General features: G+C 35.1%; 1 protein-coding gene across 1 annotated transcript; it reads left to right on the forward strand.

Annotated features, from left to right (window-relative positions):
* The first annotated feature begins 4,278 nt into the window (after positions 1 to 4,278).
* Positions 4,279 to 15,796, forward strand: LOC139132654 (bone morphogenetic protein 1-like). Its single transcript, XM_070698923.1, has 7 exons — positions 4,279 to 4,402; positions 5,497 to 5,694; positions 6,215 to 6,514; positions 6,904 to 7,025; positions 7,908 to 8,175; positions 15,019 to 15,210; positions 15,618 to 15,796. The coding sequence occupies exons 3-7, from the start codon at positions 6,439 to 6,441 to the stop codon at positions 15,794 to 15,796; spliced, it is 837 nt and encodes a 278-aa protein (XP_070555024.1). The 5' UTR covers positions 4,279 to 4,402; positions 5,497 to 5,694; positions 6,215 to 6,438.
* The last annotated feature ends 252 nt before the right edge of the window (positions 15,797 to 16,048 follow it).

A 16,048-nucleotide genomic window follows, 5' to 3' on the forward strand; every position in this document is an offset into this window, starting at 1 on the left:
AACCTTCAAGTACATATACTTGGAAGTGTACATCCGTGCATGGGGAGTATCTCGAAGTAAGCCAATAGACAACATGAAAAACAGATGAATTTTTGATTTTTGAAAAATTGACAACCATAACATGAAGTGTTGTATGAGTCCAGGAATATCTTTCAAAAGTATATGGATACTCCACCATACATCTTATACTAATAAGCTGTAAGGAAGGCATACATGAATATCATTACCTCAACTCTCACTGTGACCTTTTGATTCATTTCTGTTTGACACAATAACATGATAAATTGATTTTGATCTGTTCATATCAATTTGAAATGCAATGATTTACTTTGAATGTTGCAAGTGTGCAAATGATGACCAAGCAAGGGGTGTGTGTTGTCATGCTGAATCCAACACAGCGTATTTTGCTCAAAAATCACTTTTTTGTAATATTCATATGTTGTTAACCCAAGATTAAAATATTGGTTGGGTTCACCTTTTAGCTTGTCAAACAGTTGTAAGTTGCATGATATAGAGGTGTTAATTTATGCAAATGTATGCAAATCACCCAATTTCCTGATTTCTTTTCCTCCCAATTTCAAAATTTCCAAAGAATTTACCAGGTCAAATTTTCTGAAATTTTTACATTATGTTCTTTAAATGCTATATAACAAAACGCTATTTTGTTTGACAATAAAGTTCTTACATTTTAAATGAGAGGCATTTTAATGTTGCTAATAATGATTTTGATCACTTTTTTTAATGTCAGTCTTTCAATCCATGCCATTTTAGAATGAGGATAGATTGTGCAAAATAAATTAGTCTTTTTTCTACATATTCTCTTCTTTCAAGTGAAATATTACATTTCAGAAAATAGCATCAAGTTTTTGACTATTGATGTTTATCATTAATACCAAAATTGAAGTTTTTAACCCCAAATATACCCCTTTCATCTTTCGAATAAACTACTACCATAATAAACTTTACACTCCCGGCGTTTTAGAAATATATAGTATGAGAGGTTCCCTTGTCATCTTTCATGAGAAATATTGCTTTGAAAAAAACTGTGTTGGCAACATGCAGCGCCACCTTAATCTCATGAGGTCAGCCCCATTGTGATGTTGGTTTTGATAAGCTGTTATTGCCCTTCTTACATGATTAATTTGCATTGAACATTGTGACATCAATTTGACCATGTCTCCCAGGAAAGATTATCTTGAAATTGGTGATAGCAATGATGTCTCTGACAAGTCCAGCAGACTTAGGGTTATCTCTGGAGAGGAAATTCCAAATGCATTCATATCTCACCGATCTCAAATATGACTGCACTTTGTCACTGATGATAGTGAAACCAGAAGAGGCTTTCATATTGAGTTTGAAAAAGACACAAGTAAATGAATGCTATAATCATTAAGATACTCTGTACTTAGCTTTGCATAGGTTATCCTGCATTAGAATGAGTTTCCAAAATGCATCTACCGTATTCTCCACAATTTAAACACCTAGACCTGAACCAAAAACTTAGGGTATCCATTTGAATCACAGAACATAGGTTTCTTGACATGAAAATAGAGTGTACTTTTATATTTATCCCTTCCTAACCTTCAATGAGGAAGATTCCATGAAAGAAGTATTTACCTAAATGAATGACAAAACTTATGTTGGTCAAAAATAACACAAAGCTTGTCACTGTCTGAGCAAGTTAAGTATTTTCATTTAATTTTCACAGATATACTGGTAAAAAAATATAAAAACCTTTTCAAAGTTGTCAAATTACATCATTTTTGGATGCTTTGTTTCGTACCATTAAGAGAAGTATTTCACCTTTAGGTGGTTAGTTTTGATACTGTACTCTATATAGATAAATATTTGTACGGTATATGTTAACAGAGCATTTAATTCTAATTCTTGTTCCTTCTTAAGGTTGTGAAAAGCAGTTCCAAATTCTTCCTGGAACCCCTCATCAATTGATCCATGTTTCATATGGAAACAATGAATTTTGCAACTGTCAGTTAAATACATTGTATGTACCTGTAATATAAGAGTGACAGTCACATATTTTCAAACAGGTATGTGTAACACTGCAACTATGATAAGTCCCTATATTAGTTATCAAAGCCATTTTTTACAACACTCTGCATTTTAGTTCAAGCAGACTTTGATCTTTTCAGAGATGTTTCAAATTCAAGCTAGAGCTGAACAGGCATCATCGCAGATATAGTGACTTAGAGGTCAGGTTGTTTTTTGAATTTGAACTAGCTATCATCATACCCCTGAAGTGAATTACTGTACTCATCTGACATCAATATTTAATCTCTTTACTTCAACAAAACAGAGCCATTCTTTGACTGAGTGGATATTGGTACAGGCATAGATTCATCCTATTTATCAAGTTGTCTAGTCCATTGGTCTGGGACCATATCGGGGTATGAGTTCATCACAGATAGCAACCAAGTATGGACTACATTTAGATCAGATGAGGATATCACTGCTGGAGGTTTTATTTTAACTTGCCATGATGGTATGTATGATGTCTAAATGCTCATAGACCATCTGGTTTTGGTAGAAACTCAGTAGCTTATTGTTGGCACTGTAGGCAAGCCAGTTCCAACTGTCATATGCATTGTGTGTGTGTGTGTGTGTGTGTGTGTATGTGTGTGAAATATTTTCAGTAAACTGAAGTTCGTGCAAGTTCTTAAGCACACAGATATTTGTATAAAAATCAGGCTCAAACCTCTGTGGTATTTGCATAGATATTACCAAATTATTATGTTATTCCTATCTCCCTTATTAGAAAGTTTTGAACATGTGTTGATCAATTTTAGTTTAGCATCTGCTCTTAGGATACTGAGTGTGCAATAGATTTGTACCTGTGGTATCTTATCGTATGGATGCAATTCTACGATTGTAATAAAACATTGAACTCTTACCTCAAAATTATATCATCCATAGTACTAGTGCTAATAGCAGCAGTATGTTGTGAAATCATGTGCTTTGACTTTGAGTGCTACAAGATGAGGTTTTTGGAAATTAAACTCATTCTAGGTGTGGTCTGGTTTTGTTCATTACTTTGTGATTTTTCCTTTGACCTGTTACTTACCTCAAACACTTTGGTGACAATCATTTAATTTGCAATATTTGTCATAAATCATTTTAAGGTTACTTTGTTAATGACTTTGAGGCAATAATATGTTTCTCACGCAAGTCTTTTATAGCTGTAATGTACAATGCAAATTGTCAAAATTGCAATCAATAATCAAAGAAGAATGTCAAGTACCAGTATACTCCAAAATGATGGAATCTTGCTTACTTTGACAGATGCCTATGTGCCTGAGGAGTTTACTGACAAATCAGGGTCCATAGAATTACCTAGCTATGGTCAGCCAGTGAACTATCCACACAATGCAGACTGTATCTGGACCATCACGTACTTGCCAGGATATCACATTCACATCACCATTGAGAGTTTCCAGCTGGAGAATCGTTATGATAAAGTTCTTATTGGTATTGGTACTGACCCAGACTCAGAGCTTTATACTGTAAGTTTGATTTTCTGATGCATATATTACTTGTTTTGTAAACTTCACAAATTGAGGTGAAATGAAAGGCACAAGTCATCCAAGATAGAAAAAACATCTGATCCTATTACATTCTTTTTCAGTGGAAAGGACTCAACTTTAACTTGCAAGGTACAATTATCATGTCAAACTAAAAGTTTTATCATGAAGGATATCTGCAAAGTGCATTTGCATATTAAACTATGAATAGTGTAATTTTGTTGTATGACTATATTGATATAATACTCAGAAATGTGTTTTCTCTTCATAGAATTTTAAAGTTTTGTCGGTTATAACAAACATGGCTGCTAGATTTGTTTGACTGGATACGATTATGCATACCAACAGGTCAATAACTTTTCAATTAGTTCATTAGTTTGCCATTCAGCAAATATTTGTCTCAAATTTAGATCAAACTGTCTTGCCCTTGAGAAGTTCCTCTGTAATAGATACCTAGCATTGTAATGCTGACTTTTTTACCCCCAAAGTAGATATGACTAGCAGCAATGTTTCTCATGGTCACTTTCATCAAATATATTTGACATGATTAGACTGTGATGAAACATTCTCTATTAGGTTATCTGCAATGGCATGTAGATAATTCAGTCAATTTGCATGTGAATAGGCAAAGTTAATATAAGAACATGTGAAAATGCAAGTTTTGTATCAAGATGCCAGCGTCCTTTCTTGATTTGAGTGGACACTACAGAAGATGTCATTGTGATGATTCTTGTCTTTGTAGGAACTGACAGGGACAAAAGAGAAAGGTGAAACTGAAATTGTACCATCACATTAAGTATGGCTTTGATTTAAATCTGATTGGACCATCACTGACTCAGGATTCAAAATAGATTACATAGCAGAATGTAAGTATATCATGCATTACTAATTACATAAATTTCAAACTATGTGTATGGCCATGTTGTCAATGAACAGATATTGTACAGATAATCAATGAAATCAATGGCAAAGAATCACGTTTGCAAGGTGTAAGTAACTTTGCAGAAACTTTTCCTGATGATCTTTACTGTATCAGTGAACTATCAATCACTTCAAAAGATCAAAGATCATATGCACTACAGAGTACCCTGCAATATATACTTATTTTGTCTTTGTGCTTTTTTCAAGATCATTGTGAGTTACAATTGATATAAGGCAATAATTGCATCTGGTTATGTAATCTACCATGAGAACAAAGTCTATAAATTTGTCAGTGATCTGTTGCCATGGAAGATGCTGGGGATGACTGTAGAACAATGACTGATTCAGACCCTGTAATTATAAATGATGACAATGAATTGAACTACCGTATGTAGAGTCTCAAGTTGGAGCTGGTACAAGCTATTAGATAGGTAATTCTCCATGTTCCCTTCGTATGGCTTTTCTTTGATGACAGTCTGATTAGTACAGTAGTCGGTTTTCAAAGCATTTTTTTCTGAAGTGTTTAAACAAGACAAGAGTGTAACCAACATTTTATGCACATACAGTGTATCCATAAAGTTTATTCTGTAATATCACCTGTTTAGGTCATTAACATTGTGTATACATTGTATTGTACAAAGTTTTGCAAAGTGTGGTGTTGTCACATGTGACAACAAATCAGACTTATGTGTGCGTTGGTTTCTGGTGAGCATTTTAATTGTACATTGAACTTTGAGGTAGACAAATATTATTTTCAAGAAATGTTAAAATTCTTGGAACATTATCCAACACTTGCTAGGTTCTTCAGAACAGAAAACAAGTTACTAGTAGCTTTCACATTTTCAGATGTAGTTCTGTACCTTTCAGTGGCCTGAAAGGAACAGAACTACATCTGTACATGTATCAGTCTTCAGCTCAATTGCAGAGCATACCGTGTTTTAGTCTGGATATCAGACCCAACCAGCTAGACACAGAAAGAAATTTTGGAATTAAGGCATCTCGTGGAACTTAAAAATAATTCTTTTTCATCAACTAACAGGTTATTAAGATTGTGCTGTTGAAGGTGACTGGAGATGGATCGACTGTTCCCACCCTACAGAGTGGCATCTCAGTCTCTGGGCAAGTGGACAACCTAGCAATGGTTCTGGGGAAGACTGCAGTAGATCACTGAATCAACATTTCTATGATTTGTGTACTACTCACTTTGAATATATCTTTAAGATAAATCCACATAAAAGTAAGTATCAACTACAATATTTCCAGGTTTTGAAGAGGAAGTATCAAAAGTCTGTGTTTTCACAGGTTTGATCAATTTTAGTGTTATGTGCAACTCATATCAAACTTGTAATATTGTTGACAAAATAGAAAATGTCCAATGATCAAATATAGGGTTTGGAATTTGATGTTGCCAAGTCCATACTCTGCCATTATCCTCTGTATGTTAAAATATGCTTATTATAAATGTACAAAAGTAAAGCAAGTACAAGGATATCGTGAAACAGCATAGTTACTTTGATATGGTAAAACAATTTTATTTGCAAATATTTTGCATGAAAATGTAACAAATTTGATATACTATCATACTGTTTTGCAATACAAGTTATTGTCATAAGCTATATCTACTCTAATGAAGAGCATTGTGTTGGTGAAGTTATAAATACAATTGTGGAGTCTAAAAATCTGTATTCAATATGATAATACTTGTCAAATATACAATGGTTTATTTTTTCTGTCTAATATCTTCTTCTCTGTATAAGATCTGACAAAAGAAGATCAGAACGTCCAATCAGTTGATGTTGAACCCAGATCAACATTTGAAATTGATGTGTGGTGGCAGTTAGCAGATAAGCACTGTGATGTGTTAGGTTACAAAGTCGGGTACCATCCCATTGATTACAGAAGTTGTGTTTGGGTAATTGACATAGAGGGCGCTAATTGCAACTCTGTGAGGCTAACCCAACTGGAATCAGCCACCTGGTATATGATGTACATTGCTGCATACACCCACAGGAATCAGCTGGAGTATGTGTTAGGATATCCAGTACAAACCTACAAAGGTAATGCCATAATGGTTTTACATTACATTTGATATAGGGAGGAGGAAGATAGTGGAAATAAACAGGGTGATATTTATAAGCAGTGTGAAAATTTATGAAGCTCAAAATCAAATGAGATAAACAGTTTTCAATAAATAGTCAAGTGTTGTCATTGATGCTAAGAAGTCCTGGCTCAATAGTCTAATGTTGACGTCAATTATTTTACTTTTGCACATTTTTGCATTCTTAACACATAGCAGCCATTTATGTACTTCATAAACTATGCTAACGGTATATTTTCCTTGTGCGAGTCCATTTGTAACTTTGAATCAATCAAATTAACTACCTATTTCATTATAGAATAAGTGATACCATTTGTTCTTTTTCTCCCAATTTTCTACATCTCACAGTGGCAAGCCCTCCCTATCAAATACCTGAACCTATGAAGTGTGGCGGCGAATACTCTGTAAAGAATGACTCCTTTCTACAAATCATCTCACCAAACTATCCAGATAGATATGACAATCTTGAGGTAAGCTACAGTGGTTAACTTTGACGCATTGGCATTACGCAAAGTAGACATATTGTCTAAATTGAGATGTTGTCAACACTGTCAGGTGTAATTATCATCCGAGCAGTAATTGAAATCAATCACCGTGAAATCAACTCTGCCAAAGTCGAAACATTGTCTTTCAGGTACGGTGGTCAGGCATATAGTCAAAACAACTACACCTGAAAGCAAGTGATATGACTTGGACAGTGCTTGGACGTATGTGGTGGTGTTGTTTTGACTGCGTCTGACCTCCTGCTAGATAATATTGTTTCGACTTTTGCAGAGTCGATTACTTTATGATCAATTCATATTACTGCTGTAATTTAGCAAATACCATTTTTATTAGCGACGATGTTCAGGAACAACACATTTTACATTTTATACACAGAAGCAGACTCTATGCCAGTGTTTGCCAAGAGATATCTCCAGGTAATTGTTAGAGAGATGTTGTACTTTTGTTCTGACTCTTACTTGGTTATATGTTGGAATGTATGATGCCTGTAAGCTTGTGACTTGTGTCTCAGTCAAAGTATCAGGTACTTTGAAGACCAACTGCCCAAGCTCAGGCATGTTACAAAACTAATTAGTACATTGGAAAAAAAATAGTTTGACACACGCCCTCTTTTATCTTCGTGGAAGTGATAATGAATAGGCATTTAGATCTCTTGATTATCTGATGTGATGTATGAATACCATTCCTCTTGTATCTTATTGTTCAGTGTGTCACTTACCTGGTCAGAGTTCAGATAGTTTTCTGCATGATGAATTACACAAGTTTCTGTAGTCTTACTGAATTTGATCATTTTAATCATATATTTGCATCCAACACCCATGCATTGTAAATTCTTACTTTGTTTCCAGAGCTGTGAATCGTTTGTGAGTGCATCTTTAGGCAAGGTGATCGCAGTCCACATCCATGACTTCAGCACAGAGCCTTGGTTTGACTATCTGGACATAGGGGAAGGCTCCAACAACTCAGATTCCAGCTCCAGAATACACCATCTGTCCGGAATCATCGAGCCATGGGAGTACTGGAATTTACAGACCAATGAGCTCTGGCTTACATTTATCACAGATGGATTCATAAGGTTGAGAGGTTTTATGATTGAGTTGGAAGAGATCAATGAAGGTACAGTTGTGTTGATCATATTTTTATGCTCTATAGTTATATTCTTTGTGGTTGTAACATATACAGTATAATCTTTATTGTCCTTATCTAGGCAATTAATGATATCATGGTTACCAAATCACACATGAACAACTATTATAACAAGAAGAATTAATGAAAATTGTAATTTGTGCTCTGTTGTTTCTTTCTTTAAAACATTCGTCCATGCAAAGCTTTGTATGCTTTATCCCTCAAAATTCCAGTTAATCAGTTTGAACGTTCATGCAGAGTGCTTTCACTTATCCATTAGAGCGTCTGTGTCCTTGACATTTTGATGTGTAACAAATGGAAAATCAACAACCTTGACATTACTTGTGTTGTGTAAACTTTGAGAAATCTCTGCCAGAAATTCCAGGGAGATCACAGTCCTTTCCTTGAGAATACTACCTTTTACGTGTAGCTTATTTATTATTTGGTTAAAAAAATAACAACTGCCATACTAACATGTCAATAAAACTTGCTAATTTCCAAATACCTTGTCTTTAAGAGTTTGAGAAAATATTACAATGGTACATTTCTGTGTTTCAGAACTATTATAACCAAGAAGAATTAATGAAAATTGTAATTTGTGCTCTGCCAACAGAGTCATATTTGGTATGATGGGAGACCTTATGACATCACATCCTGTACCTAATTAATTATGCGCATATGTAATTCTGAGCCAGCCAATAGATCTAGAGGTCTGATTTTTGGTATATAGGGATAACTTAGCAACACAATTTAACTTGATTTTAGTCATTGAAACTTGCTATATACATCAAAGATACTGTGATATAACATTATTGAAAGTCAAAAGACGTTTTTACTTCAGCCAATTCCTAATTTGCATATTAAATGAATTTTCATACTTAGGGATATTCATCTGAATTGACTTGATCAAAATTGATGTAACTTGCTATGTACATTTCAGACACTGTAATACAATATTATGAAAGTCATTAAGCATTTTCTCTTCAGCCAGTTCCTAATGCATGTTTAATGAACTTTCCTTATTAGAGATATATATCTGAATTGACTTGACCAAAGTTGACAAAACTTGCTACATATATTGCAGATACCATGATACAACATTATTGACAATCATTAAGCATTTTTACTTAAGTCAATTCCTAATTTACATATTTAATGAACTTTGCTTATTAGGGATATATACTGGGATTTACTTGATCAAAGTTGGCAAAACATGACAACATTGATGATTATACCTGGTTTAAACAATATCGAAAGTCATTTCACATTTTCATGTCAGCTAATTTACAATTTGCATATCTAATGAGCTTTCACAGCTCGGCATATATGGCTTGAAGGACTTGGCCAACGGTAATTACACTTGCTATATAAAGTGGTGATACAATGACAGCAGTCAAAGAACTTTAATATTTTTTTTTCAGCTAATTACATATTTGTATACTTCATGACCTTTGAGAATTAATCGGCGGTGATTATTGTTCATTATGTTGATCATAATACTTTCAATTAAGTTGCAAACATGTGGCAAAGGTTCAAATTTACACATAACTGTATGAAACACGTGAGCATTTTCAGTTCATATCTAGTCTTCTGATTGTCTTAGCCAGGACTCAACCGGTACAAATTAAATTTCTGCCCTAACAAACTCAGATTAAATTCAGCCTGCAACTAGTCAGTTAGAGTTCCATAATGATATTCAATAATGCGCTAGTTCGTCAAATGGACAAATATAAATGTCTGGTCTTTTGTCAAATTGTTTATTTGAACAGACTGCCTTACCTATATAGAAAGATTTATTATCTGAGAATACATGTATGTGACATAGGTTTACAGCAAGGTATGCTCTCGGTAAAATTTGTGATTTTCAGTGTGACGTGCAGCATACTGCTGTCTAACAATTTGGTATGATTGTGGTGTATGATTTTATCTGTGTCAACCTTTCGAGAAAGTCATTAACATGTCAATTTTCATTGACAGTACATGTAGTATAGTAAACTAGTTTACATTATTCACCATAGCAGTAATCATTGGTCACTGTAAAAATCACACACAAGTTAGTACAGTGTTGGTATAGTAAACTAGTTTACATTATTCACCATAGCAGTAATCATTGGTCACTCTAAAATCACACACAAGTTAGTGCAGTGTTGGTATAGTAAACTAGTTTACATTATTCACCATAGCAGTAATCATTGGTCACTGTAAAATCACACACAAGTTAGTGCAGTGTTGGGTATGCCATGAATTATATCAGGACTAAGCCTATGTGCAATCTACATGTGTTCTGTGTTGTTTTGTATCTTTGTCCTGTCCAGCCCTGGTGCTTGGAGAGCAGTCCACACTATGCAATTGTAGAAACATGTACATTTCAGTATCATCACTGTGCAAATACCCAGACATTGTCAGAGCCTTGACTAGCAACTTTGACTCCTGAGTTTCCTTTCTCTCTGTATACTTTATGATAGACAGTAACTGGATCTGACCTACCAGACATATACATCAGTGGAGATAACACTGTTTGGTGGAGATTTGAAAGTGACTGAAGCACAGCCACTCTGGTTTCAACATTAACTGCATCTGACCAACATTAACTGGATTTGACCAACATTAACCTGATTTGACCTACCAGACATATACATCAGTGGAGATAACACTGTTTGGTGGAGATTTGAAAGTGACTGAAGCACTGCCCACTCTGGTTTCAACATTAACTGCATCTGACCAACATTAACTGGATTTGACCAACATTAACCTGATTTGACCTACCAGACATATACATCAGTGGAGATAACACTGTGTGGTGGAGATTTGAAAGTGACTGAACCACTGGCCACTCTGGTTTCAACATTAAGTGCATCTGACCAACATTAACTGGATGTGACCAACATTAACTGGATGTGACCAACATTAACTGGATTTGACCTACCAGATATATACATCAGTGGAGATAACACTGTTTGTGGAGATTTGAAAGTGACTGAACCACTGCCTACTCTGGTTTCAACATATCCTATGATGCTAAATGTAAGTATGCTGAATGAGATTAGTGATGGAATGAAATAAAACTGTTCAACAAAAATAACGTAGGAAGCAAATACTAGCCATAAAATAGATATACAGCAGAATACTAGCTAAATGTTGTGAGACTTTTGAAATGTTTTCAAATGTTTTCACACTGAATGTAACAATTGGAGATTAGATTAACTTTTCATTACAACCTGTGTATGTGTAATGTGCAATTCTGTTGTGACCAACTTTGAAAGTCAAGCTTCAATGTAATGCCAATACATATGTTGTTTTTCATGTATTGTAACTTGTAAGTACAACTAGTACATTGTATTGTATGCATTGAAAGTGTATATGATTAATATATACTTTTCAAATGCTAACTAAATGTAGGTGTATGAGTGCTTTGATAAGGAGTGGCAGTTTTGTGTCAACAATCTCACATTGCCAGTATACATGTATAGTAATCTGTAAAACCTTATCGGACCTAATTTAGGTCCTGTTGTTTATGAATCTGGCCTTGACTACAAATGTTACAAATGCTAGCGATGAGCCATTGCCTTGGGAATAAGCCAGAGAGATCTGTATGGAGACAGTCAATAGTGATCAGGTCATCATACCGGTAGATACAGAGGAATATGAATATCTGCATTTGAAGACAGATTGGAGTATTGTCAAAAGTGGATTCAATCTGACGTTTGAGTGTGAGTACATTATCCATCAATGAAAGTTGTCAATGGTTTTGTGTAGATAGATTAGGCTGCATTCACAAATAATGATTTTGGGGGGGGGGGGGGGGGGGCGCTGGAGGAATTGCGATTGAAATCTTTTTTTTCAGATCCCCCCTCAGTCCCCTAAAATATTTAAAATCCCCCTCTATATGATCAAAATTTTTCAAGTCCTCCACACCCAACTATCACAAGCTCATATATCAGTAAAAAATGTGCGCACAGAAAAATAAACACGTATTGTGCCATCCACTAACCAATGTTCAACACTACCTGTTATTAGCAATTTGTAAAGTCATATTCCTGAGGCGAGTTCTTAAATTGATTCATTTTTAAACGCATCAGCAACTTTTGGATTTATCAGTCTAAGCCAACTTGAGTTAATCCAACTCTGGCTAGGTCAATTGCTCTCGCTGAAAAGCACACAAAATGACGATAATGAGAGAGTAGGCAAATTGTGAAGTCTGGCTAATTGTCATACTGTAAAAAATTGAGCACAGCGACATACTTAAAATTTGTTTCAAAAGTACAAGACATACATGTATATAAATTAGATGCCACTCAAAATTGACAGTACTGGAAGGTTAAAATATTCAATCAAATAAATGTTTTCATCTCTGAAATTTTGGTTGTAATAATGACAAATTTGGTAAAAAAATGACAAATTTGGTAAAAAAATAAATAATTCCATTCAATTACACATTTCTTCATTTAGTCTTTACTGTTCAAAGCTTTGCTTTTGTATTATTTTATGATGAGAATTTGAAAATTTAGAAAACAAGCATGGTGACCCTATCTTTTTTATTTAACATTTGATTATTCTCATATGCCAGAATTCAAAAATCCCTGATAACTTTTCAAGTCTCCTGGTCTTCCTTGTATTTCTGTCTGGCCTGATCTGGTGTACAAGTATGTCAGAGCATCATTTGAACCAAACTCTTCTTCAACTACCATGTACATCAGAGTAAGAGCTATCTCTGTCACTGCTCAGGTATGCAGTGACAGTAACACTACAGTAGCAGGGCGGTAGCTGATAGTGACACAGCTCGCAGAAAGTAGCTGTATGAACTTTGATAATTTTAACAATATTTTTGTTCAGTTTATACAACTGTGTTCCTGTTCTACTCCCTACAGCATGTTGAACTGTCCAGTATTCAGCTTGCTATCACAGCCTGTGTATATGTACCATGAATTTGTATCATTGACAACTTTACTGTCAGTCTGGTTTATTAAATTATCACATGGTACATATTTGTATGTACAGGCTTTGTCAACAAACTGAATATTGTGTGTTTGAGGATGCTGTAGGGAAACAACAAGAAACTGTAGTTCATATATTGCACAAAAATATTGCAAAAATCATCAGCAGTTGCAGCTTCTGCCCTGTTACTAAGGCTCCAGTTTGTCTTTTTTACGCCAAATTGTACATGTTAAGATTTTTTCAAGATAAAAGTTATGGAATATGACAAAATGTTTCTAGATTTTGTTAAACTATTACAAACATTACAACAATTGGATGACATAAAAATGGTGTTCATTTTTCATTGAATTACCTACAAAACTTGGAATTGGAAAATTTAAAATGTAAAAGGGAACCAAAAAATTTTCAAGTCCCCCCTCCACTACCCCAAAACTTTCAAATCCCCCTGTATTCCTCCAGCCCCCCTAACCATTTTTTGTGAAGGCAGCCGTATAATATCAGTGTTTTAGCTGTGTGCTATCTCTGTACTATTTTAGTTTTTGTTTGCCCATATCATTGGTTATGTTATTAAAGGAACAAAGTCGGCCATTTTACAGGAATTTTGTTTGATACGACATACTACTTATATTGTTTGACATGTTGAAAGATACTGAATGAATAGGTGACCATGCATATATTTGACCCCGGTTTTAGACAAATTAAATGAAACCATCGCAAAAATGAATGAATGGTCGTGACCATTCATTCATTTTCGCAATGGTTTTGTTTATCACGTCTAAAACCAGGGTTGAATACATGCATGGTCACCATCAGTATCTTTCGACATGTCAAACAATATAAGTACTGGTAGTATTTCGTATCAAACAAAATTCATGAAAAATGGCTGACTTTGTCCCTTTAATTGTTTGGCTCACGAATGAGTGAGATAATTGTTTTTGAACACACGCTGTTTTGATTAAAGACCCAATCTAAAAAAGACAAGTTGTACCAAGTGAATTCCATGATATATGTCCATTTCATGCCAACATATATTGAAGCTCTGTTGCCATATACCAATACTATGATGCTGTAGTGTTTTAACAGTCATTCATTGATGAGTATGCACAACTTTGTAAACTTTTGGGATTAAAAACTGTGTATTGCTGGTATATGTATTTTACTTGTCTTTTAGTAAATGTCTATTGCTGGAATATATGCACTATAGGGAAAAAGTGCGTGACTTAGAGCGAGAAACTGACGCTTTCTCGCAATCGGTGAGAATCTGTTCTTATTCTCACCGCTGTCGGTGAGAAAATTTTAATCTCCACTGGAGATTGGTGAGAAATGCACTCCTTGGCGAGAATCAAGTGTTAGAACAAATTCTCACCGGTGAGAATGGAAATTCTCACTAAGTACAGCGAGAATGGAAATTCACTGGCGAGAATCATCAAGACTCGCCGTTCATTGGCGAGAATCATAAAGACTCCGAACGGCGAGTCTTGATGATTCTCGCCAGTGAATTTCAATTCTCGCTGTACTTAGTGAGAATTTCCATTCTCACCGGTGAGAATTTGTTCTCACACTTGATTCTCGCCAAGGAGTGCATTTCTCACCAATCTCCAGTGGAGATTAAAATTTTCTCACCGACAGCGGTGAGAATAAGAAAAGATTCTCACCGATTGCGAGAAAGCGTCAGTTTCTCGCTCTAGTCACGCACTTTTTCCCTATAGTGATGTCTGTATATCTGTATCTAAGACCCTATTTCTGTCTACCTATCAAGACATATTTTTCCTTGTATCTTTGCTGTGTGGATCATTTAGTGCATGCTAAATTGATCATTGTGTTGAGTTTCCCATATCAATTTACATCATGTCTGATCATCAGGTGTTCAACTCAAACTCTTTCAATGCTGCATTTTAGGTCAAGAAGGCTATGAAAAACACTGGGTTGGAAATCAAGAAAGATGTTACAAGTTTGTCAGTGATCCCAAACCCTGGGATGAAGGCAGGGAAGATTGTTTGGCAACTGAGAATGGTGATCTTGTCATCATCAATGATCAAGTGGAAGTGGACTACGTCAGTGGAGGAATGAACACCAACAAGTATTGGATAGGTGAGGTGTTATCTGTATCTGTAGCTGTGTGCATGAATTTTACCTTTGCTCCTTTGACTCATGCATATCTTTGCCCTGCCATATCTTGGCCCATACCTTACAGAATTATAATTCAACACAGTAATCTACTTAACCAACTAGATGGAGGCTTGCTCAGCATGGCAGGATAAGTCTTGGCATGTCAATTTCATAGCAAAACTGACTTTGAAATTTATGACTTTAAACAGTCAAAGATCTCATGATTGATGATGATATATAAAAGGATGATTAACAGTAAATTATATTGGATACCTAATGATCTTAACTTGGTTAAACAGAAACATCTAGCCTGCAATCGCAGAGTGTTCATTGGTTTAAAGTGTGGTATGTGGCTTTTAATCCATTGTATTGTTGTTTCTTTGTGACAGCTGATACAACTACACCTCAGCCACCATTGATGACAACTCCAGGCCCACCACTCACGACGCCAGTTTACCCAACCACACCGACACTTATCTGTGGTGGACACTATCTTTTGTCATCTGTTGGAGTTATCCAAGTTGAATCTCCAAACTATTGTTGTGTGAGCGGACTTTTGAAACCGTAGGAGGAAAACGTATCAGGGTTGATGTTTTAGACTTCAAAATAGAAAAAAGGTAAACTTATGCAACTGTAAAATTTGAAATTATTAACCCATATTGCCTTGGTGCATACGGTACTGTAACTTTTCAATATTTGCTTCCATTATTTGCAACTTTCCGATGGGTTGCTGGAGTAGAGAAACATACAAGTTCAATGACATAATACTGATAGTAATATCCCCGAGAGTGGATAAAAATGACACAAAATGATTACATTT

This window comes from Ptychodera flava, chromosome 5, assembly GCF_041260155.1.
Source record: "Ptychodera flava strain L36383 chromosome 5, AS_Pfla_20210202, whole genome shotgun sequence".
Lineage (NCBI taxonomy): Eukaryota > Metazoa > Hemichordata > Enteropneusta > Ptychoderidae > Ptychodera > Ptychodera flava.

Bases quoted from the DNA above. Each gene is read 5' to 3' on its own strand.
- LOC139132654 (XM_070698923.1), top strand. From the start codon at position 6,439: ATGATGTACATTGCTGCATACACCCACAGGAATCAGCTGGAGTATGTG. The intron at 8,176-15,018 runs GTACAGTTGTGT...GCTGCATTTTAG, and splicing joins GTTGGAAGAGATCAATGAAG to GTCAAGAAGGCTATGAAAAA. The intron at 15,211-15,617 runs GTGAGGTGTTAT...TCTTTGTGACAG, and splicing joins CACCAACAAGTATTGGATAG to CTGATACAACTACACCTCAG.